The sequence below is a fragment of the Amblyomma maculatum genome, chromosome 11, assembly GCF_055883805.1.
Source record: "Amblyomma maculatum isolate TAMU_Amacu chromosome 11, ASM5588380v1, whole genome shotgun sequence".
NCBI lineage: Eukaryota > Metazoa > Arthropoda > Arachnida > Ixodida > Ixodidae > Amblyomma > Amblyomma maculatum.
In genome coordinates, this window is record NC_139354.1 from 10,055,102 (window position 1) to 10,080,145 (window position 25,044).

General features: G+C 43.8%; 1 protein-coding gene across 2 annotated transcripts in view; it reads left to right on the forward strand.

Moving 5' to 3' along the window:
- The first annotated feature begins 5,376 nt into the window (after window positions 1–5,376).
- LOC146172830 (uncharacterized) overlaps window positions 5,377–25,044 on the forward strand; it is a 32,677-nt gene continuing 13,009 nt past the window's right edge. Inside the window, exons 1-4 of one of the 2 annotated variants that reach the window (XM_084583233.1) lie at window positions 5,399–5,555; window positions 8,802–8,979; window positions 12,442–12,583; window positions 13,286–13,476. In XM_084583233.1, the coding sequence (XP_084439359.1) occupies window positions 5,468–5,555; window positions 8,802–8,979; window positions 12,442–12,583; window positions 13,286–13,381 (504 nt within the window). In that variant the 5' untranslated portion in view covers window positions 5,399–5,467 and the 3' untranslated portion in view covers window positions 13,382–13,476. Of the gene's footprint in view, window positions 5,556–8,801; window positions 8,980–12,441; window positions 12,584–13,285; window positions 13,477–25,044 lie in introns of those variants that run through there. The other variant, XM_084583234.1, reaches the window with a different exon arrangement.

Below are 25,044 nucleotides of genomic sequence, written 5' to 3' on the forward strand. Positions count from 1 at the left end.
TCAGCATATTTTGCATTCTGAGGCTGGACAATAAAGCCGCGTCTCTCGACAAGGAACAATGCAGAAAAATTACCGAATTGATCCCTGCGCTACAATCACGGTGATAAGGCCCCACGCCGGCGGCTGTCGAAAAAGAACAAGTAAAGATTTGGATGGTTCGCGGCAATATTATGGAGGTCATGAAACTTTAGGAAGTAGCTCAAATTTGGAGTTTTTGACGTTTGATCCCAAACGCACGCGCCAGGAGGGGGCTTCACTGTGCGTAATGTATGATGGAGAAAAGGAATTATAGGAACATCACAGACCGCACCAACGTCACTTCTCCTTAATCAATTAAAAATGTCAATTGAGGCTGCATAAGACACTAGACATTATTTGAGAAAATGCTAAAGGTGTTTTGTTAATCCTAAACACTTGAAGTACCCTTCGTAACTTCTAGCCCACCTTTATATTCAGCATATGTTATCTTGCTGCGAAGCTATTCATACGGTGATAAACGAGCACATTGAACACGAAGATCTGGGTTTAGTGTTTAAATGAAATTCATAAGCGGTGTTTTTCAGCTCTTAAGCGAAATGCGCGCAAATGTATCTCAGCGGCAGAACATCCGTTTGCAGTTGTACTATATACAGATCGTTGTTTTTGCTGTCTGCACTATGATGCTTTTCTGGCACGTGCTGGGAGCAACCAACCGGTACGGGTCACTGACAGCGCATTGGTGATAGCCTCAGGCCATAGTGAGGTCGTTACTGCCACCTATAACCACTGTTAAGCACTGCAATATCTGTAGCAGGCACAGCTGCGAACAGAACTGCGGAAGGCATTGCTTTTCAAGTTAAACCTAGCGCACGCAAGGTGCCGGCATATACAATGAACAAAATGCGTTTTGATCCCGGACATTTTCATAGTTAACGGGGACATGAAAAAAGAGGTAGATGCATGGCAGGAGCATTGGCATTTCTATTTCACATATGTGGAGAAAAGACTAGAATTTGACGGCTTATAGTATAATGAAAGATAACAACAACTACAAAGTAAAGTAGCACAGTCGACAAAAATCAGAACGAAATTCAAACGCCAGTAATGCCGACATTAGCAACGAAAGGCAAATGAAAGCTACGAATTGAAGTAAGTTGAATCCGAGCTTACAAATGGTGGATTCTGCTGTTGATCACGATACCGCTCAATCGAAACCCTGTAGCCATTCTGACAAAATGTTACATGATGATAAACATCTCCATGCAAAATGCTAGTAATTGAATTACTGTAATGAAATTACTGCAGCCTAATTACTTTCCAGTAATTTGTAATGCAATGAATGACTTTTCTTTTCTTATAATTTAGTGAAGTAAGAATTCACTTTTTGGTAGTAATCTCGCAGCAAAATAATCAATTGCTAACGAAATTACTTTTGCTAAAGCGCACCGCTGCTTAATAGGCAACACTGCAGAGTGCCGCACAAGTAGGAACGACGTGCGGCAAGCCTGAGTCAACATCGGCATTGCAAAATGAGTCAGAATTGAGCACAACTCTGCGTCTGAGACCTCATGTGTCCTGTGTAACAGGGTCACTTAGTGGGCATATCCTACCGGTAGTTGCAATCATTTCCCAATCAGCAGGATGTAAGACGTCAAGGGGCCTCCGAAGGGAAATGCTGTGCAATATGGTCTGAGTTCAAAATAAGTTAGCGGCGCTGGTACTTCCTGTTGCGTCCGCTAGGGCACAGTGGTGTCTACATAGTTGCACTTGTCATCACAGGGCTAGAGCGGGTGGGGTATAGAAGACAAGCAAAAGGGTCCATGGAGTGAGCATTACAGAGCGCAAGGTGCCGAGATCGATTCTTGGCGTCTTCAGGGATTTTAAACGAGGGTGAAAGCTCGGGGCCAATAAGACGCTACCCAGGTAGCACAGAATGTGGGGCCCCAGTAGGTCCGATGTAGGCAAGTGGGGCTAAAGCAACCATCATAAAACCTGCATCGGTCCCCGATGGGGCAAAAGTGGGCAAGCCCCATTTGGGCTTGCCCCTGTGCCTTCTGCATGGGTCCCATAGCGGCATTGCTCGGGCTGATGCAGAGCACATTCCTGCATACAGACCACAAGGGTCCTTTGTCGGATATTTGAGGGCAATCCAACTTAAATGTGGGCTTTTTATGGGAAACCCCTCATAGATCCGAAATGAGGCCGCTCCCGTTAAATCTTTGTGGGACCTACATCGACCGTAGTGGGACAAAGGAACGGAGATGCCCACATGCTGCCCCAATCGGCCCCTTGTAGGTTACTTGAGGGCAGGTGGAATATGAATAAAAGCTCAATTTGGACAAGCCCTCGTGAAGCCCAAACGACGTAATCTTACCTATACCGCTTTAGGTCCCACATCGCCGTAATGGGGCTGGAAGGCGGGCGTGCCCGCATGATACCAAAATCGGTCCCTTGTGGGGAATTGAAGGCATGTGCAACAGTAAGTGGGCTTTAGGTTCAAAAACAACACCCAGCTCAATTTAGACTGCCCATAGAAAACCTCTGTAGGTCCCACATCGGCGGTAATGGGGCTAGAAGGCGTACGTGCAATTGTGCAATCATTCTTACCATCCTTTCTTTGTATTAGACGTTGCCCTAAATTACTATTATAGATGATTTGTATAAGAGTTGATGTCATTTTTAGTCGGTCGGAACTATTACAAGGCTTTAGTTCTCGCGCTTATGCAAGTTGCGCTAAAAATACTAAAACATACTGATTGCTAGCTGTTGCTCTTTATGTGGTTGCTGTGGACAGCCTGTAACTCACAGCACAATATTACTGTTCAGAACACACATCTCCATACCCTGAACAAGATGTACATGAAGCCATTTAGGCTAGATTAACGCTTGAAATTATTGTAAAATTTAATATTGTGGCTGTTTAGAAAGGGTAGATACATATAAAATAATTACCTAATTATGTGCGTAAATATTGATTGGGAGAACTTGGACTAGGGCTTCCTATCAATTATCGGCGTCGGACTCCTATGAGAATAATGTGGGCAAGCCCAAGTGCGGCTTGCGCTATAGAACCTGCATCGGTGCTATATCATTATCTGAGGGGCTAACCAAAAAAAAAAATGTTCATCCAGAGCGGCTGCCCGAATCGGTCCAAAGTAGGACAATCGGGGGGAGTTAGCGGGATGTGACATATTGTCAATGCGGGGAAAATGTGGGGGCTGCCTGCATCGGTTGCTAGAAGAGCCCATCGGGGCTTTGCCGACAGACCATTTCAAGCCTACGTCGGCCCCCGTTGCAGCACCCACATCGAGCTGACCAAGGCGGGTCTGCACTGCGTACATCGAACCCACCGAACCCCTCTTCATAGCCCACTTTGTGCTGCCTATAGGATAAGGTCAGTGTCCCCCCCCCCCCCCCCCCCCCAAAGGTGACCTTTCCCACTCAACCCGCAAGCTTGATTTGTGTGTACTTACCCGGGTCCCTCTGGAGCCTAAGCCAGGCCCACTGTAAGGGTGCTCGTAGAAGGTGTTTTTGTGGAGGATTTTTCTTACATTCTCAGAAAAAATGTTCTGTTGCTTTGTGACCACAATGTAAGCAGTGCCCCGCCGGGGTGGCGCAGTGGTTACGGCGCTCGACTACTGTTCCCAAGGACGCGGGATCGAATCCCGGCCTCGGCGGCAGCTTTTCGATGGAGGCGAAAAGCAAGGCGCCCGTGTGCTGTGCGATGTCAGTGCACGTTAAGCAACCCCAGGTGGTCGAAATTTCCGGAGTCCTCCACTACGGCGTCTCTCATAGCCTGAGTTGCTTTGGGACGTTAAACCCCACAAACCAACCAACCAACAATGTAAGCAGTAGTGATCGATGGAATGTATAGTAATTTTCGACCGAAGAAGGGGAGTCATGAATGTCTCACTTTGGGCTCTAGGTAGGTTTCTGGCTTGTTTTCTGGTAAGGTCCGGGTGAGGTGGAGGGTAAAATTTCCGCGATTCGTGGAGATAATTGGTTTTCCCCTTGTGTGTGTAAGCTTCGTTTAGAGAGGAGTCCGAGAAACTTTCCGGTTTCTCGCAATTCGCTAGAGCAGGACTCATCAAAAACACCTAAAGAGTAAGCCGAGTAGAAGCTATTTGGAAATGGGGAAACGAGAAGGCAAACCGATATGCGCGAGCTCTAGGATTAAATACGCGTAAACGTCAGTCCTTCGACGGGGTAGCTCCCACATGGCGTCAAAAGATTTGGTAATCCAGCGGCCTCCGTGGTAAATCGCCCCGTCGCACAGGAGTTGACCGCAGAGGCCAGGGTTAAACCTTCGTAATTTGACGCGGTGCCTCACAGAAAACGTCACACGTACAACTGAATCTGCACAGCACCAAACTCATAGCCCTAGAGTTTGTGTTAGGTAAATATCTTCCCAAAAGCGCAAATAAACCGAGTAAGATGAGAACAAACCCACGCTTTCGCACAACCATCGGTTAACCCCTGTCAATATTTTAAATTTTACTTTGTCTTCCACTTTTGTATGATGTTCTAAAGACGTCGAAGGCGCGTTAAAAATAAAAATTATGATAAATATTTAACATCAATAATGAATAGTAGGCAAGATGACATGAACAAGTTAACGCACAGCAAGAGAAAAGGAACAATTAGCAAGGACACAAGAGCGTGACGCCCCGACGCAGTGATGCTGCGGTTATGGCGCTCGACTGGCGTGCTCAAGGATGCGGGATCGAATTCTAAGCGCGGCGGCCACTTTTACGCTAGAAGTGAGACACCTGTGTGCAGTGCGATGTCAGTACAAGTTAACGAACCCCAAGTTCTCGACATTTCCGCAGCTCTTCACTGCCTCGCATAGCCTGAGTCGCTTTGGGATGTTAGACACCATAAACCGGACCATAAACTAAGCCATCAGTTTTGGTTAGGGCGGTAGCTTCTCGCCCGAGCGAGCTGTTTACGCGTAAAACAATCGCATGCTGCCGATGGGAGCCGAACCCACGACCCACGACTTCCGAGTTGCCCCGTACCATCTGTCCTCATGTTTGTTCGCATTTGTCCCCTGTTGGTATACTGGCTGAAAGTACGAAACATATCTGTCTTGCGACATCGCTTGTAGTCATAAATTTCATACTGACTTTACCGTTCCAGCTGATATGCTTTCGACGCTGGATGAATACCTATAACTAGTTTCGCCCTTTGCTCGCACGTGGCGGATGTTATGCGCGTTCAATGCTCCTTGCGAAGATAAGAGATGAAAACAGCCCGGCTGATACGCAGCTTGATCCGACATGATGACGCCAGTATTTTACGTCAGCACGGTGTCGCAGCCCAGAGCTTATAGGGCGCTGGATATTTGCTGAAAGCCCCTTGTTTGTTTGTTTTACTGCTTACTCGTAACACGGGTGACACGACCAGGGTCGCGGTGCATATAACGCGAAGTAGAGCACGCACAACTGCAGGAGCGGATCTTTCTAAGCACCTGCAAGGAGAAGCAGACATGCTGCACGTAGTGCTGATACTCGCACTTGCAGGCTTTCAACTGGTTACAGCTTCGGTGCAAAGGCCTACACCAACGTCGTGCTCTAGTAAGCGTTCATCAGTGTTTCATTACTTAGAGGTTGGTTAGAGAAGCAGATACAGTTTTCATTCAGTGCAGTGCCACATTTGCAAAAAAAAAAAAAAAAAATGTATACGTATTTTGCGGATAAGGAACGGCAGTCTTGTACCTTTCATTATCACGCAACATTTTAAACTTGAAACTGCCATCGAATAATCCCTCTGTGGCCAAGGCTCATCAACTTCTATATGAGATTAATTTTCTTAAAAGCCGTGATTATCTTATGCAGAGCATATTAATTTAACAAAGGCTTTGAGATTATGAGTAATAAGTGCTGCATGACCTCTAGGCAGGAGGGCTTCTCTTAATAGTTTCCTTTATGCACTTTTAAAGAACATTGTCGGGTCGCTAACATTCTGAATATAAGTTAATTACAAAATTGTTTGTCAAATTTTTATGCAAGTGATGACATCAGCTAGCTGCGGGCGCGATTTGTTTGCATAGGTCGAGACTGTCTCAAATCCTTCGTGTCATATAAGCGCATAAATGAATTCAAGCCATGGATGGTGGGTAAGATTATTGTCCTGAGGGGTAAACTGAAAGGGCCAGACACAAAACAACTAGGAAGACTCTAAAGCTACCGCATTAAGGACATTGAAGCTACAGCATTAATGGCTCTCATGCGCGTTTCTCACTGCCGATCCTCGTTCACCTAAATGAAGTTTGCTAGTCGCTTAATAAGTAATCATTTACTTGTCCTCTGTTATTCGTCACATACTCAGCAGCATATAGGGATAACATACCATATTATATGTAAAACGGTCACAGCTGGCTAAAATCTATCGCTTATCTCTGGAAGGAAATTAACTTGGAAGCAAACTAATAAAAATCTTACCCTCAAACACAGTACAGACTTGTATTTCCATCACGATAGGCGGTAGCACATTGTCTGGAGAGCAGCTGAACAACCGCTTTACCGATTACCTTGTTTCAGTTGCGAGCAGCGCTTATGATCGACGCTCTGCACAGTTCCTAAAATTTCGCAATCCTTTTACTGAGTTTCTATCCCCGACAGATAAACTTTAAATTGAAAGCCAATTTTCATATTTACGCTCTGGACTTTGCAAGATAATGTTTCATCTAAAACGATCATCTCCATTATGATTATATTTTAGGAATAAGGAGAAAAAAAAACCATATGTCTGGAAAGTTTCGTGATATTGTAGCCATAAATAAAAAATTTGCTTTAAGACCCGCGTCTCCTCTTGAGTTGAGGACAACTCGGAGGGCTATGGAACGAATAACAGAAGGTGTAACGTTATGAGAAAGAAAGTGTGTAAATTGGGTAAGAGTTAATGACATTCTAGTAGAAATCAAGAAGAAGAAATGGACATGGGCAGGACATGTAGTGCGAAGAGAGGATAACCGATGGTCGCTGAGGCTAACAAACTGAATTCCAAGGGAACGAAAGCGTAGCAGGGGCGGCAGAAAGTTAGGTGGGTGGAGGAGGTTAAGAAGTTCACAGGGGTGAAGTGGATGCAGCTAGCACAGGACCGAATTAATTGGAGGAATATGGGAGAGGCCTTTGCCCTGCAGCGGGTATAGTCCTGCTGATGACGATGATGATGGGACCCCTTTACCAAAACAAAAAGTAGTAATGAACTTGAAAGCATACTGAGAAAAACTATGGTAATTTTTTTCTGAAATTCAGACTTCCCCTTTGAGCCCATTAAAACTAACAATACTGGAATCACTTCAAGTGGCAAGATGAAAAAGCTGCTGCGACTAAATATGTTCTCATTCTACTTAATCCCAACTCTGTTTCGGTCGCTTCCTTACACCTAAATTCTCTATGCACATGGCATAACCGACATAATCATTAGGCCGACTAGTCACACTTTGCGAAACCAGACTGCCATGAATTTTCGTTCTCTTTTTGAGCATCTGATGTTCATTTTAACAATCTAACAGCTTTGTCAGAGCTTGAGTGGTATTGCTTAATTTTTTCTACCGCATCATAACTTTGCCTGATTGACCTGGACTCTGCGTTATATGCAATAGAATGAGAGAAACGAAAGCTTCAAACAACTGCCTTACAACAAAATTCGGGTTTGCTGCAGTAAAGCTCCTTTTGGATGAAAAAAAAGAAGGCAATACACAATGCGTTTGTTTTTGTTAATCACGTGTAATCAATTTATAACCTGTACGCTTGTAGGCAGGCTGAAATTATTTGGTACACGTATGTTCAGGATTTTAGATTCGGGCCGATTACATACCTTTAGAAAACAATCAGTTATAGATTCTGTAGTTTTTAGCAAGAACCCTATATCTGTAACATATTTAGGCAGTGTGAACTGACGATAGAACTACCTTCCGGTGTGGCTTAGCTAGTTTTGCGTTTGGTTGGTAAGCCATCACTCGGGACAACATTGACAGGCCTTCAACACTACCATTTTCTCTCGTCTTCAGGGCTCAGTAGGATATTACCCCACCCTTCCTCAAAACTAGGTACGGCACTTGAATAGCGCGGCAAGTGTAGTGATATTGTGCGACCTCACACTCGTCTTTGAGATCGCCAGCAAGCCATCCCGACCGATTATGAGTTCATCTCTGTATGCTTGCGTATAACGGCAGAGTCAGTTATGACAACATGTCGCGAAGCAGAACAGGCCTCATCACTGCTTTGCATACACAAGCGCAGGAATCATTGCAAATGATTGTCTCACAGCGTATATATATGACTGGCGCTCCAAATTCAAGTAGAACGGAACATATTCAAAGCATGTTCCAGAAAGAACACGAGAACAAATGAGATAAGCAGTTGGTGTATCTATAAACCGGTCGAATATTGATGCGGTTAGCTACGTGACAAACATGTGGACATAATACTTATGTTATGCGATTCGTGCTCTGTTTGCATGGCTAGGAGAAGCATAGCAAGCAGACATAGCATAGCAAGCATAGCATAGCATATCAGGCAGGCGAGGCGCACGAAAACCGCATGTCCTCTCTGCACCTGTGTCCGATCCTGTCTTATAGCACTACTTCTAGAAACCATGGATATGCTAACATTCAATTGTATAAGGAAGGTGTCACGCGGGTAATAGTTGAAAAAAAAAACGTTCTATTTTTAGAAGGAGGAGGAATAAACAGAATCAAGTTAAGTGGAAATTGAGCCCTTTAGGAATGTAAGAAAATAAATCTTTGCTATTGAGCTGGCCAAGGGTTTGTTTTCGCCTAATCTTTCATCCTTTCTATTTCTGATGGCGAACAGGTTCTGCGAAAGTACAGGTGTCTGCTGTGATTATCGAAAACGCCAAAATTGGACAAACGATGGTCGTGAACTTCACCCTGAAAGTCGGCGAATCGCTCGGATCAAACCCAACATTGCAAATCACCGTGCGGAAGCAGAGTGGCTCCAAGATTCCTTGCATAAGTAACATCGGCTCATGGTACGACGAATTCAATCGCTCCATCCGCAAATCAAGCTTACAAAGTACTGTGCTTATAGAAACTCTTAAACGGTTTTTTAAGATGCTACCTCTGATAGTCTAGAATTACTGAAATACTTTGTGGGAGATGTCATTTATATATATATATATATATATATATATATATATATATTGTAAGAGTACGTTCGGTCTGGGGTCGGTGCTCTGGTCGAACGTTTAACTATCGCGTCAGTCACTTGCGTCTTCTTCTTTGTCTGCCGTCTTCTTCGTAGCACGCGCCTTTTCGACATACGTTCGTCGTCTTTTTCACCGTCGACAGTCATCGAGCGTTGGTATGACACTACAGTATATATATATATATATATATATATATATATATATATATATATATATATATATATATAAGCCCCGTCTTCCGGCAAGGAAAGACCTCCATTTTCGTCAACTTTTCATACAGGCATTGGCGCCCAACTGACATGGCTGCGTGTGGCAGTCGTTGTCACTGTAACATTGTTTTCGCCATTTTTCTACGGTTGACATGCGTTGGAGCGAGGATGCACATGTTACACTGCAGCTGTTTTGGGCAGGAGCTCAGATCAGGGCACAATAAGAACCGTGAATATCAATCGCACAAAAAGAGCTTTGGCCAAAATGCCCAATAGGTCGTTAGATAAGAAGCAGTTATCTGTCCGCAGATGTCATTATTCGTGTTTTGTACGCTTCCCCGTTGTTCAGGTTTTGGCACAGTAGCTTTGCTGAAAATACATGGTTAAAATTTTAGGCTACAATCCTTACGCTTTGACATAACGTACTGAAATTATCAATGTTATTGTTTTCTGTTACTTTTACCTGTTATTTTGTGGGTGACTGTGCTGCTTTCAGTTGTTTTTTTTTTTTCGCCAATTACGTACATTTCTGTATTATGTATAAATACCTAACCCTCCACCCCATTGCCAAACTGGCGCTGTGGGTAAATAAACAAATAAAGGCTTTTCGGCCTATAGAGGTTTGGGTCAAAATACCATTTTGCAAGCCTCTCGCCGTAGCGATGTCGAATACCGGGATACACCGGGATAAGAGAAAGCCTGTAACCAGCGCATGACCGGTGGATCACAGGCGCCACTGAAAACTGGACCCCTCATCAGCGGCTTACGAGATATGCTCATAGTACAAGGCAAGCTCTGCGGTTTATACAAAGCAGGCAAGCGCGTTGATAAATATGGGGAAAAGCTTACTTTAAAACTAATTTTTAGTCAGAACGATGCGCATCATCATCATCATCAGCCTGATTATACCCACTGCAGGGCGAAGGCCTCTCCCATATTTCTCCACTTAACCCGGTTCTGTGCTAGCTGCATCCACTTGACCCCTGCGAACTTCTTAATCTCATCCGCACACCTAACTTTCTGCCGACCCCTGCTACGCTTTCCTTCCCTTGGAATCCAGTTTGTTACCCTCAGCGACCATCGGTTATCCTCTCTTCGCACTACATGTCCTGCCCATGTCCATTTCTTCTTCTTAATTTCCACTAGAATGTCGTTAACTTGAGTTATTTCTCTGACCCACTCTGCACGCTTTCTGTCTCTTAATGTTACCCCTACAATTTTTCGTTCCATAGCCCTCTGGGTTGTCCCCAACTTAAGTCGAACTCTCTTGGTTAGCCTCCACGTTTCAGCCCCATAGGTGAGTCGTAATTTGTGTACTGTGTAGAGGGTGCACCTTACTGAAAGGAGCTGTTGGACGCCATAACCTGATAAAGAACGTCCCCTAAACTCTTATAAATATATCATAACATAGCCATGTGATATATTTTACTGTCGTAAATATGAGTGGCTTCGTTATGATTTTTGACGTTTATGTAAAAGAACCTATATGAGGTTATTTCATAAGAGAGCAGGAGAGATTCTTCTTGTGGTGGACAAATTAAAGGCGCTGAATGTTTACCAAAGGACGTGCGAGGAAGGTTCTAGGTCTCCCTTGTAGGTTAGATTTCGACAGCGCATCTTGCAAGCTTTTTTCTCTTGCAGCAAGGAAGAATGGAGAGACGACACCGAAGCTACTGAACGTGGTCAGCAAAATGAGAAGCGATGAGATATGGCAAGTGTTAATCGATGTGTACTGCCTGTCCAAGCTGAAGGCAGAATCTCAACCGGACACGACAAGCGACAGGAAACTCGACGCTGTAAAAAAGAGCTCCGCGTTACATCCGACTGTTCGTGGTCAGGCGTCGAGAGAGGAAACAGGCAGGCTTTGAAGGAGCCTTAATAACAGCTTCGAGGTGGAATGTTGCGTATAACAGCGGAGCATAGTTTGGCGCCAGTGTTTTAACTTGATGCGCTGTCGGTTCTATCTCTTATATATATGCTTTTACATTGTTGCTAGCATTATAATAAGTTAAGTTTCGTCATATGCTTCGAGCGTCGTTGCCCTTCGCTTCCGTGTCGCCCACAATGTCGACGTCCACCTCGTAAGAAACGAAGTGCACAAGAGAAGGTCACCGAACGCCCTTACCGCGATTTTCCTGGCTTCCTGTTTCCAGGAACAACACTGCTTTTACGGGTAAAATCTCTTCTTGGCGAATGGGTCACAGAAATACTCTCAAGACGTATTCGCAAAAACTGAAAACGAAAATCTGTCTTCACGGGGAATCGAACCCGTATTCCTCTGATCCCTACTCGAGCGCGCAAATTACTACCGCATGCCGGGATTTTCTGCTTTATTGCTTTATTGCCTGGGAAATCTCCCCAGAAAAGAAACTATATCAACTCATGCCTCAAATAACCAGGCGGCACACTGCAAGCCCGCAATAATCCAGTAATTCCTCGCCATAAGAAACCACAAAATTCAGGAAGGCACAAACGAGCATCGGGATGCGGTAGCCAACTAGGCGGCTCTTCCAGGGCAGCGTACACTTCCCTTTTTGCTCTTTATTGGAGCCCACACTTCCTGTATCAGACCGCACTGCTCTCGGAATAAAGACTTCAATGATCGCAACATGCTGGTCCCTGATTCGGCTTTCCCGCAAACTAAACCGCCACATCAACATAAGCAAATCATAAGGCACATCATGGTACTTCCGAACTGGCAAAGAACGAATTCTGTATACATGATTTTGATGTCGTGAGAAACCGATCGTAATACTTGCCTAGCGGGAGGATGATAGCAGCAAAGATAATAATGATGCAGTCAGTGATAATCATGGTAATAGCGATAACAATGACTTTGAATTTAGTTGATAATGATAATAGCGTGATAGTGATGATGATAGTAGGGATGACAATGAAGGTGCCGTTAGTGAAAGCAGCCCTGTAAAGTTTATTTCACTATTCGCGCTCGTTAGAAGGGTTAAACGTAGTCCGCTAACTTTCTATAAGTTTTTTGTAGCTTTGGTCGTGCCAGGTTGTGCGTCTGCTGCCCGCCCTCAAGCCCATCTCAAAGGGAATTTTATTTTTTTTTTTGCAGCACATACAAGCTTTGCGGTGGCACCAGCAGTCAGGAGAAAGATCTGACTAAGCTATGGAACAACCAATGCCCTGTGCCCGCAATCACGGTTCAAGAAACTATACGCGCCCAGCTAGATTCTGCCATACAGCTGATCATTGGCGTAAGTCAGCATTTTGAGCGCAAAAGAAAATTATCGCACTGGCACAGTTTCATCCTCCTGCCTCCTTCTATATAGTGTGAAGTATTTATACGGTATTCAAACTGCTGAAATGGGTTTATATTTAAAACGACGCACTAAATCTTTAAACTCGCTAAAAAGCATTGGCACTAAAACAGTGAGGCTTATAACGTTCTGAAATGTAAGAAATGAGATGGTTTTCAAGCAGGCAATCAATTTTGTTTCTTCAGAAATAGTTAATAAAATGAAGAAACAACTTACAGAACTGCAATCCAGAGTTTATTTGATGGTGCAGCGGGCTGTTTCGATACATAATCAGATGCCCCCCACACATTTTTGTTGGCCTGAGCACTACAATCAGGCACGCCTTCTTATTGAGAGAAGCATCAATCGCTGACGTGCGCATGTCTCTGTGCAAATGACATGCTTTTGAGGCACAAGATGGCGGCACTCTGTTGGGCCGGCCGATATTGACAGAGCAAGCAGGTTTTCACAGACAATGAGTGTGACCTAGATTTTAACGCTTTTGCTTGCTGACTAATAACTATGGACATTCGATACGTTGAAGTTTGTACTACAAAAGGCAGAAAGAGATTGTAAAATCTTGGTCATGCCTCCGTAAAACTAAAACCATATTTTCAGTAGAATAGACCGCATTTATGATTTTGCTTATGCTTCTTTCAGAATGCGCCAACGACGATCAGTATCGAGCTTAAAGTTACCAACGGAGGAACTACGGTCGGATGCCAGTCATTTAAAGTCATGATAGAAGCGGCATGAATGGACTGATGCACGATCTCCTCCTCGTCAAAGCGAAAACCCTGCTCACCATTTTTATAGATGCTGAAAAATTCTTGCTTCGAGAAATAAAAAGAGTGAATGTACTTCGTGGAGGTCTTGCGCCGTTTACAGAATGTAATTTCGGCTGCCTTATGATGTCGTCTTGAGCACATCTGAAGTTTGTTTTTAATTGAAAAAATGGGAAACACATTTATTCAAGAAAATTGTCTTAAATAACCTACAGCACTAATTACAACGGTTGTATAATCTGAAAAGCATGCGTCGCCCGCAGAAGGGCACAGGCGATGAGAATTTCCGATTTAAAAACTGGGAACATCTACGCGTTGTAAGCGATTAAATAATTAACATATGTTCAAAACACCGGGAAGCAATATTCTTGAAGCTGAGTGTACTTGCTGCACTCGAGTAAGAATATGTCATGTTTTCTATAATCCCGCCGCAACTCACTTTTCATCGTTACAGCTAGATTTTTGTCACTTTGCTCCTCACACATTGCGCAATCTAAAGTTCCATCAAGTGTATTGGAAATCCTATAGGAGGAGGAGGAGGATAAACATTTATTAGTTGAGGAACACAGGCAGGCAGGGGCTTTAGCGCTAGGTGTCCAGTAGCCCTTGAGCTCTGGCGACCTGGGTTGCACGCTCAGTGGCCCGCAGTTGGATTAGGAGGTCCTAGCTGAGCATATCGGCCTCCCACTGCTCGCGCAGGTGGAGAGCTGTAGGTCCCGCGGATGGGAATTTCGAGGACATGCCCATAGCATGTGATGTAACATAAGTGACTGTATTTGGAAATGAATGTGTCTACAATTTTCGCCAGGTGACCTCCTGTGCCTTTGAAAGAGATTTGTGTCCCGGAGGAAGGAAAAGGCGCAGTATCTGTCACACTTGTTTCTGTGAACACCTGACCCGCCCAAAGGAAAGGGAGGAAGGTGGTAGTTACTGTTGGAAGAAAGATAGAGGAGCCGTAGTGGGGGGCTACGGAGTAATTTCGACCACCTGGGGATCTTTAACGTGCGCTGACAACGCACAGCACACGGACGCCTCTTCGTTTCGCCTCCACCGAAACGCAGCCGCCGAGGTCGGGTTCGAACCCGGGTACTCCGGCACAGTAGTCGGGCGTCTTCTCTAGGCTTTTATAACGACGCGTTCCACACGCATGCTCCTAGGTCACGTAGGATAGCGAGGTGATTACGATGAAATAGCGAGAAAGCGCCCCCACTCATGCAACGCCTTCCTAACTTCACTGCTGATTTCACATTACGAGCCGTATACTGTAAAAGCGCCCCTCTCCACCCCACCACGCAGAACCTCCCCGTTCCCTACTTTTAGCACGGATTTCACCCAAGCAACACAGAGCCATATGTAGTCCAATTACTCAATCCAACCTGAACCCTCAAAAATATCACAAGAAAAAAAACAGCACCCGTACAATTGGAAAACACTCTACCAGTACGGCACCGGCTCGCCCGGATACGCACAGGCCCAGAGGCGGACAGCTGGCGTCAGGGGACCACGCGAGCGAGACATTCGATGTGCGCGACGAAAGGAGCAGATGACTGCGGTCTAAGGGGTCTAGGAGGACGCTGGCGTCGAAAGTGAAGTAAGGCAATCGCTAACACATTTAAATAGCGCGCAGAAAGACATCGGCAGCGGCCGTCGATCAGCTTGCACCGGGGTAGCGGAGCAGCGAGAACACCCAGCATGGCGGCTCACCGACGTCCCGTCGCACGCTTCTTTTCCCAATCGCCCTGATCAGAAATGAAAATAAATTATATCCATGAGCAAGCCGCTTAATCTCTTTTCTTGTTCTGGCGGGAAAAGTTTGTCATCATTAATTTTGGTGCAGAACCGGGAAAGCATCCCTCTCTATTTTCGTTATAACTCCGGTGCGCTAGACGGTGCGCTTGCTCTGTTTTCCACGATAGGGCAAACAATTGGAAGAATTATGGTCGACTCAGTCCTTATATTACAAACAAGACTAGCAAATGTATGTAAATTATTAGGCAATGAAACGTGTCACACCGTCCTGAACTCCGTACGAAGAGAGGTTGAACTACACTTTATTAAATAGGGTAAATCTGGCGCCACAGGGAGGTACGTTATTGTGCCATAGGAGCAATTTGTGCGCCAGAGTTGACAACAAGGAGGAGGGGGGTGGTATCGGAAATTTATTGCGTTGTCGTCACTATGTTGGAACCGTGGTGTGGTGTGTTGAGTGCTTTATGACTGCCCTACAACTGAGAACCTTGCGTTGAACGCCTTTTCTAGTGCGCTTTGTGAGCAATGGTATCGCCCGACAAGTGAAACGTCCAACTCTGGGGCCCAGGGATGCACGCGCACATGCGGCAGGACAACGCTCGCTGCCGCGCGTGCGGCATCAGCTGCAATACGATTGAGACGAGGAGGTTCCTGCATTCTCAGTTAGCAAAGACAACCAATTTTAAACATGAATTGTTGCTTTGTCTATCCGGTAGTCATGAACATATAATATTTCTTTATGTATAGTGTATATCTGAGAGCTGAATATAATAACTTCATTGCGGCTGTCCCGCCGCAAACGTTACCTCAGAAAGGATGCAGCGCTTGTCGGTTGCCGGGGGATGTATGCTGTGAATGCATTTTGTATGTAACGTCGCTCTAAATTCCCTCCACAAAGGTTACTCAACAATAGGGACCAAGCATTTTGTTCTCGTTGCGAAGGCAATTAAAAGGCCCAGCTTACGTGTTATAAAAGCGTTGTGTTGTGTTTTGGGGTTTTTTGGCGCGAAAACGACTAAGGCTATCCCGCGCTAAGAACAAGGTTAAAATTTGTTTTGTGAAGAAAGCGGAAAGCGGGTGTGTTAAAAAATACAGTTTGTTTAGAAAGATAACACCTCCTTTTGGGAAACTAAAAACCCTTAAATCTACTACTGCGCTTTCTCCTAAAAGTAAGCTGGGATGGAAAGGCGCGGCATGATTGTAGAAAGTAGTAAAATGCTTTTTCCGTAGTGACACAAGGTTTAGGCATGTATTTAGGATGTGATTAACTGTGAGCACCTCTCCACAATCTTCACAAGTGGGCTTGTCGTGTTTCTTTAGTAAAAAGTTGTGTGTAAGATGTGTGTCCTATACGGAGAAGGCATACTGTCACTTCCAAGAAATTTTGCTGCTTTTTGCTCGACTTCCATTCTTCTATTACGGGTTTTATGAGCCTCAATTTATTATTTTCTTTAGAGCCCCCATAGACTGCCACTTATCTTTCTCTTTACAATGGATTAGCGTCAGGCAGTGTTTATGCGGAATGCTGATTTTTCAATACTTTCACTGCGAGCTTGTGCAGCGCAATTGTTCCCTCTCTCATTGCCGTCGATGCCTACGTGGCGTGGCACACAACAGAACAGCTTTCGACTCTAAACAATTTCAGCTGTGCCGAACACGGCAAACTCCTCGATATCTCTTTTCAGTGCAATTGATGTCAAGTTGTATTCACTCGAAGCAAATATAAAGTTGGCCTTTATCGTGAAAAATTCTTGTACGTCAGGTTTTCGAGCCGCCAACGTGGCTGCGCCGTGATTTTTAAGCAGCCAGGGGTCACTTCGAGCGAAGTAGCCTGCCAGCAAACGTAGCGCTAACAGGCTGTAGCTGCCAATCGACATGATCGAGCACCTACTAGACATAGGGTTGCCTGACGAAACGTTTGCCAGGAGCTGCCGACTCGGGCCTCTTTCCCATGGGAAGATGATATCAAAACTAGCCTGCCAGGCCATTCACGTTACACCCACACCGACACATTTACACGGCTTGGTTGAAGTGGTGCTTTATATGCGAGTATGTGGGTTGGTAGCCTAGGCTCTCGCGCCACACCCTTAAAGGCGGACCGCGTGTCCCCCATAATTTTGTTTTTCATTTGGGACAACGATAGCGTGCCCTAAAGGAGCTCAATGTTAACAGAGACAATTGCATTCGATTTGTTTAATGCAGACTAGTATTGCAATCAAGTGGACAAAATGATTGCATGTGTGTATTACAATAGTGATCTGAAAGGTCGACTGGAGATAATGAAAGGCATTTTTTTGGCAGTGTATTCAGAATTTAGGTTAATACGCCCGTAAGTAGGTGCACCTTTAAACCCCCCTTACTGAAAAGAACAAGAAAATATCTGGGAAGGAGAGGCACCTGAATGAACGCATTGGAAATCCTCTGCGGCGAACGCGGTTAACATTAAGCTAACATTCAGCCTATACATCCATTCGGGTTCAAATGCATTTAAGAACCGAAGTATGCATTCTACGCTGCACATAAATAAATAAACTCCCGAGACAAAGTGAAAAAAAAAAAAAAAGGCAGACTTAACGGCAAACGTAAATTTAACGCCTTCAACCACCTGGCCCCGCATCATTATAACAGCACGAATTGCTTCTAATCAATGATGCAAAAAGTAAAAATGAAAGCAATAACGTAGTTTACTCTCTCCAAAGGGCTAGCCAAAATGTCATATGTGTGTGGCATCACACGAGGAGAGTTACAACGGACGGCAGGAAAAGTAGCAAATGATAAAACAAGTGTAAAAGTTATTGAGGCCCTTTACCTAGAATTTCTAAGCAATGCTCCTAAAAGCAGTGCGTAAAAAAAAAGAATGTCAGAAGAAATTACAATTTAAAGAGGATGTCTAGCAAACAATTACCTGTGATGGAATTTTGAAATGTAACGTACATATACATTACACGCAATACAGAAAGCGTATAAAGCGTAAGTCATATATAAATAGAGAATTCTTCGGTGGCGATCAAAACTATTGCAAATAATTGGGTTTTTCAGAAGAATGTCCACTTTATTTTTCTATGCGCCTTTTATGATGTGAGTGCATAGAGTATAATCAATTTGCGCAGAGAGGCGTCATTTCTTTTAATAAATGTGTTAACAGAGATAACCTCTCCATTAGCCTTCCGCAGCATGACGTAGGCAAATTTCACATATCTTTTTTCTGCTCACGCAGGCACGGGTCTCGTGAAAGTGAACCAGGTAGATAATCGAGGATGCCCAGCTGGGAAAAACAATGATGGCCAATTTCACATTCGGCATTAGCGAGCCACTGGCCTATCATCCGAAAGCTCGCGTTGCTGTGAGGAACTTGGACGGCTCCAAAATACTCTGTTTGGGCAGAATCGGATCATGGTAGGACAAGTATTCTTATTTTAATCTATGTAGGACTTTAAGTAAATCAGAGATAAACTTCCATGCTCTATGTTGAAGCCAAAAATACCTAATAAGACCTGAGAATCTGTTTTGAGCATATTCCCTGCATTGAAAGTGTGGGCGTTTTGTCATTATAGATCACTCATGTGCTCATTCACACCAATGTACATGGAATGATAATTAAGAGTGCATTTAAGATTACTGCCTTGCTGTGAATGCGAAAACATTAGAGGACTGCTTCGGTCCAATCCATACTTTCTTGGATGAGCGAAGTTAGATATTAAAATTTTCTGGTGAACCCTCCGTGTTTTTTGAGCTAGCGCCAACGATGAGGGTGGCTCATTTTTGATTTTGAAATTTTCGGTATGGCCTGAGTGAACCCGATATTCCGAGAGAAAAAGCTCAAGTTCTGGATTAAACGACCCACTGGCAGTAGGACCCCTAAAATTTTTGGCTGGGCCGATGTACCCTTTGTATTATGTCACGGGCTCCTGAATGGTCCTCGGGATGTTGATGTTACAGTAATGTTTTAGAAACAGGAAGTAGTGCCATTTTTTCCTGGACGCCGTCATCTAATTTTTGACGTCAATAGATATAAAGCTTTCGTATATTAAAAAAGGCAAAAATTCAGAAATACCCAATGTACCCAGCGACGAAGATTCTCCGCCAATCAGGAAGGCATCGAAAGCCTCTGGAGAAAACAGTTTTTAGCACTGATATGTGCGCAAGAAAAAGCCCTTCCGCTGAACTAAAGAACTGCATAGCTGCGGTAGCAATGAGCATGGCAGCGATCGCTGAAGGGCAGAATCACAGCCTGCCTCTGCCACGTTCAGGTAACTTTCAGAAGCGCTAAAATAACCTATAATTATCTTTAGAAACTCTGAAGTAGATACACAAGATTATTGTCATAAAAGAAAGAAAACCTTATCGCACGTACTTAATGTTATAATAAAAAGCTAAGGGTCTGTGCTTATGGCTTTGAGTTGAAGAAAATCGTAAAGCTTTGCGCCTACGTCATGCATTTCGACCTCGAAAATGAAATTTGAGACGGGGCAGGACGTAACAATTCTAGCCACCCATGGTTTTCCGTCAACCATTTGAAACTTATTGTCTCTCTGTTTCGGCGACAAACGAAAGGAAGATGAAATTTGGGGGTTACGATCGTCCCCCCCCCCCCTTAGAAAAACCTTTAAATGCCGCCAACATGAAATTAGAAGACCAGTGCATAGATCAATCAATCAATCAATCAATCAATCAATCAATCAATCAATCAATCAATCAATCAATCAATCAATGTATAATTTGTTAAAACAATAATTCATTTAATGTTATACACCGCTAAACAAACGTCAATAATTGATCGTTCAATTATTAATTACCTTTTTAATTAAGTAAGCTATGATTACTTCCCAGCTCGATTATGATTAATTTAAGAACTGATTTGTAGACTGCTAAACGACTAATAACAAACAGAAGGAATGATTACATAAACAACCCTTTCAGTGAACAATAATTTCAGTAAAATAACAACTACGTGATTAATTCGTTAACAAAAAATTACCTGGGGTTTAGCTTTAGTTAAACGCGGTAGGTTGCGTAAGCAAAGCCGACGTATCTTCTTCATCTTCTGCGGCGCTGCCCGGCGTGTCTACCGACCGGGTTTACCCGATGGCTTGAAGAGGTGTCCCATCTGCGGTCGCTCTTGTTGCTATGGCAACGACGCGCCATCTGCGGCGCGGAGTGGCTACCGGCCGAGTTTACGCGACGGGCTGAAACCTCACGTAGTATTGTTTACGCAGTAATATTAATGCAAACGTACCCTATTTTTGACAAGGGATTACAAAGTATCTCAGTACAAGCGGAATTCTAGAAGTGAGTATCGGATTCCACTGATGCAGCTGCTTCGCGACCTTACGTCGCCTACATTTTGCCCTTACTTTAACGAGGCGACAAACCGAAGAACACGGGAGCAAGGCTGAAAGTGAAAAAATGATGCAATGACCTGCGGGCATTGCGTGAGGTCGCCGTTCCGACCCACTGCTTACAAAGTCGTCTTCCCCAGTGACAATATTATAGGTCCGTCCTGCTGCCCACCAGCGCCCATAGAGGTTTAGCGAAAGGTCTTGAGTTACGTAATTAACATTTTTCGTGATCGACGGCCGAGGCGATGACAGGCGCGTTTCTTATACTAGAAGGAGGGAAGAGTTGAAAAGTACAGTGATTATAGTTTGTTCGCGCCGATAAACCGTGTTAAGTGACGGGATTTTTGCAGCTTTTAACAAAGCGAGACTCTTCCCTTTTCAAACGGCTCATGAGCTGTAATGTGCCATTAGGGAAATCTTCTGAGTTCTCTTGCAATATAGTGGCAATGTTACTTAACATGCTGAGGGCTTGCGCGTTCAAAAATACTGCGCGGCTTGTCGTTCAAAATGCTGTTCCTCGATTCAATAACCACGTATAGCAAACGCCGCTCGCGAGAAATGTGAAGCGTTTCTGAACAAGCGCTCTCCCTGTCCATGCAAACCATGTTGTTCAGGTGTTTGCAGGTTTCCATTGCGCTCTGTACAACGACAAAAGCCCGCCAATGAACGCCAGCCTATGAGAAAAAACAAACATGCTCGCATTCCATCTTCTCTCGGCAACCGCATAGCTCCTCCAGTAGATACGCTCTTTGTTAATTATTATTGCTTAGATGAGCCAACAGATTTTACTCGCAGTGTGCCGTCAGTCACACATAATAAGAGTTTTGCGACCAGCAATTGGATAATCACGGGGAAGGAAAGATGGTTTAAAATTTAAAATTGTCTACTAATCACTTAGGTCTGAGGTTTCAATAGTGGTCGAGAATGTATTTCAAAATGAAATAATTTTGGCTTTGTTACCTTGCAGTTTCTACCCTCTAATAATATGATGTCTTTGTATGCTCGGTCAGACATTTACCATTCTCATTAAGATCATTGATTCCTTGGCATCTTTTTGGCATAAAATGTCTTAATTATCTGGCCTGAGCAGGTGATACGCAGAGTGAGGGATAAAAGCTAGCGGGATGCGGGAAGCGGGAAGCGGAAAAACATTTATTTCTTTCTTGCCTTGCTAGTTTTTCGTTTGGCATATTTTCCCGGAATTAGGCTGCATTCACTATGTTTTCACAGTAACACAGAAATTATTATTTCTCCAGAAACTCATGTCCCCCAACCCTTTGTTCCTGACTGTACGTGATCAAGCAATAAAAATGAAATAAGGACTGACGAAACAGAACAAATAAGTGACCGAGAGAATCCTATTTCTGCTTACATGTACCGCAGAGGACGCGCAGACAGATGCGAAATTATGGCAGCCGTCAGCTGTTTGAAAACTGTGGGGGACGGCTAGCTCATAAATTATTTAGTGTTTTTATGCCAGAATCTTCCGTCCTGTTTGGATAGGTATTTTTTTACTTTCTGTGAATCAGCATTATCCGTTAACGATCTACATGCACTCGCCGTACCATTCTCTTATCTCCGTGGCGTAAACACCTCGTATCCGGCAGGTTTCCTATTTCAATATCCGCAGCAGTATACCTGAGTTAAAACCAAGCAAGGTAGATCATATGTCTAGTTCTAGCAAATGATGTTCAGGGAAAATGAGGGTCTTCGTTGTGAGATGGCCTGTTGGCTTCCTCCTTATTTTCTTATCTATGTAGAAGTAATTTTTTACGTTTGAAAGCGTTCATGGAGTCAAGTTCCTCAGGAACTCCTAATTTACTTAGACGAATTTGCTAGTTTACTTGCTAACAAGGGAGGAAAATCAGTATAAGCAGTTGGCCAAGCTTACAGTCTAGAAGGAGCCAACAAGATGTCGACACCTCTCACGCAGGAGTTTTTCTTAGTGCCGCACAGTATGTGCGATACGTTCAAGCCTGTGATTTTTATTCAAGAAGAATTGTTAAGGTTCACAGAAAGCACTGCTAAAATGTTTTGTGATGAAATACGAGCGTCGCGTCCACTTCGTCGACTCACAGACGGAACAAAATCAATCGAAAAGCCGGAAATGTTGGGCAAATACCTGCGAACGTTGGTACAAGCCCGCACGATTGTACGTAAAAGAAAGCTATGATGCTTTAAAGGAATGCATATTAGTATCATCTCCAATGTTAAAACATAATTTTCAATAAAGTTACAAACAAGATGAGTTTAGAGCAGCTCCTAAAATTTAAGCAAAGGACGAAAAAAGCAAACGGCCAGCGTGCTAAGTCAATCGCGGGCGGGCCTCAAACAAACTCATACTGTGTGGAATGTACATTATTGTATTATACTCCTTTACCTTTTAACCTAAACTGTCATTTCTCCCTGTCGCTCACCTCTTTGATTTCTCCTACCTGTCTCCTTGTTATCCCTTTATTTCCGCCGCCCCAGTTCATGTGCTTCAGTTCATATCGATAGCAGATACCGGGGCAGGCAAAAATCGTTTCCTTCCTTTATTATTATTTTATTCAATAAAACTACTACTACTACTACACTCATTGCGATATAAAACGGACGTGTGATGTATCGCTTATAGTTTATATACGCTATTGAAGAGACATTGACAATGTCTACATTTTTCTCCCTTTGAGGTAAACACGGTTTTATTCTCACCTCTTCAGGCAGCTCAGTTCTGCGTATGCTCTTGTTCTTGAATCTCGTATCGTTTAATTTTAAAGGCACTCACATTATAATTTACGTTGTTCAAAAATGCCTTGTTGCACGCAGAAACGATCGTTCGCAGAAATGGGACGCAGAAATGTTCGTTCGCCGTTGTTTTCCCAGTCCCATGTTGCACTTAGTGTTTTTGCAAGAATGTGCCTTTAACCTACTCTGGATGGTTCTGAAATACGTTTTCGGTCTATATTTCCGATTTCAAGTTTACGCCGACCACACTGAAGGTTCATACAGAGGTGACCGACGGAAGCACAATAGTTGGATGCGAAAAATTTGACGTAAAGATAGAAGCAGCCTGATTGAACGAAGAAGACTGACATCTGCAGGCTGTCAGCATGTATTGTCTTAATGACTTAATGTCTGCTGCTCCCTGCTACTTGCCATCGTTTCGAATTATGCTTTTATGTTATGCATTATGCTTTTCTGTTTTCTTTTGGAATTGTTGCCCCTCCTGCCAGGACCCTTCACTGGGTCTGCAGTATGATCAAATAAAAATAAAAAAATAGAAATATTTTCTGTTGTTTTTGGGTAGCCTCACCATAATATATGTTACTCTTAGAGACCATCCATTATCTTCTCTTCGAACTCGATGGGATGCTTTTGTCCCATGTGTTTCATAGGTCACTTCGTTAGCACTTGTCTTATTTACGTCCGCATGGCCTTCAAATAAACAATCCAAAACGGCCAAACGAAAATAGTAATTGAAAGCACTTGTGTTATTTACGTCAGCACGTGCCTTCAAATAAACGATCAGCACGACTAAAGGAAGCAACCAAAAAAAGGTGGGCATTGTGCGCAGTACGGGGTCTTAAAAGTTGAAGGAACTGTTGCAGCCCTTAACATTAACTAAATTGCAGGCCTAGCAGCGGTCGCTTGTGCCCACATGCATCAGAAGGAGCCTTGAATTCATTGCGTATGAAGGAAGAAATATGTATAAACGCAACAGACTACTGCACCCGCTTTTCCTTCACTAGCATGGAAAATCAGAGAAACACTTCGTCATGACATCCTCGTCTATATGCCGAAATTCAGCATGAAATTATCGAGGTCTAGGATCAGGTTATAATAGGACATTAGAGGCGTCGCGACTGTTTCCTTTACTTTGCTTTGATGGCCACACCTACAGAATAAAATGTCGCGAGATACGTCCAGCAATCATATATAGGCGTGTGAGTAATGTGTTGCTTAAGCATTTATCTTCCAGCTACCTATAGATGCAGAAAAAGTAAGTGGTAAAAAAATGCTTCGTTTTACTTCAACAACTGTGACAGTATTTGATGCGGAACTCTTTTCCATAGGCGGAAATTTGTTCGATGTTAGCGCTGGGTTCTTAATGTTCTGTTCCTTGCCATTAGCAAATAGCAGGCTATTGAGATCTCATTGCTCTTACCAAGTAAACAGCGTCTGCGATATTTACTGACACAAAAACATTTTTGGGTTGATAGAAAATAGAAAGAATATATTGCTAAGCCCGCACCACCTAACGAAGCAGGGGCTTTCATATTTTCTGCGAAAGTGAAGAACAAGAACAACTCGTCATGCTGCTTAAGAGACTTTGGCGTTGAGCCGATTAAGCTGCAGTGAATTCCATCTAGCGGCTGCCGCGCTTAGCTCGTCTCTTAATTCTTTGAGGTCCTATATGTCACGTTTTTCACATCTTCACCTGTCGCTACAGTGTGAACTGGCATGTGTTGCCACAGCGATATACCTTTATGCCAGTATGCCGAGTTTTAATCACATTTGAGAGCTGAAATTGTCGCCAAAGAACAAAAACGAAACTAAGGGTTAT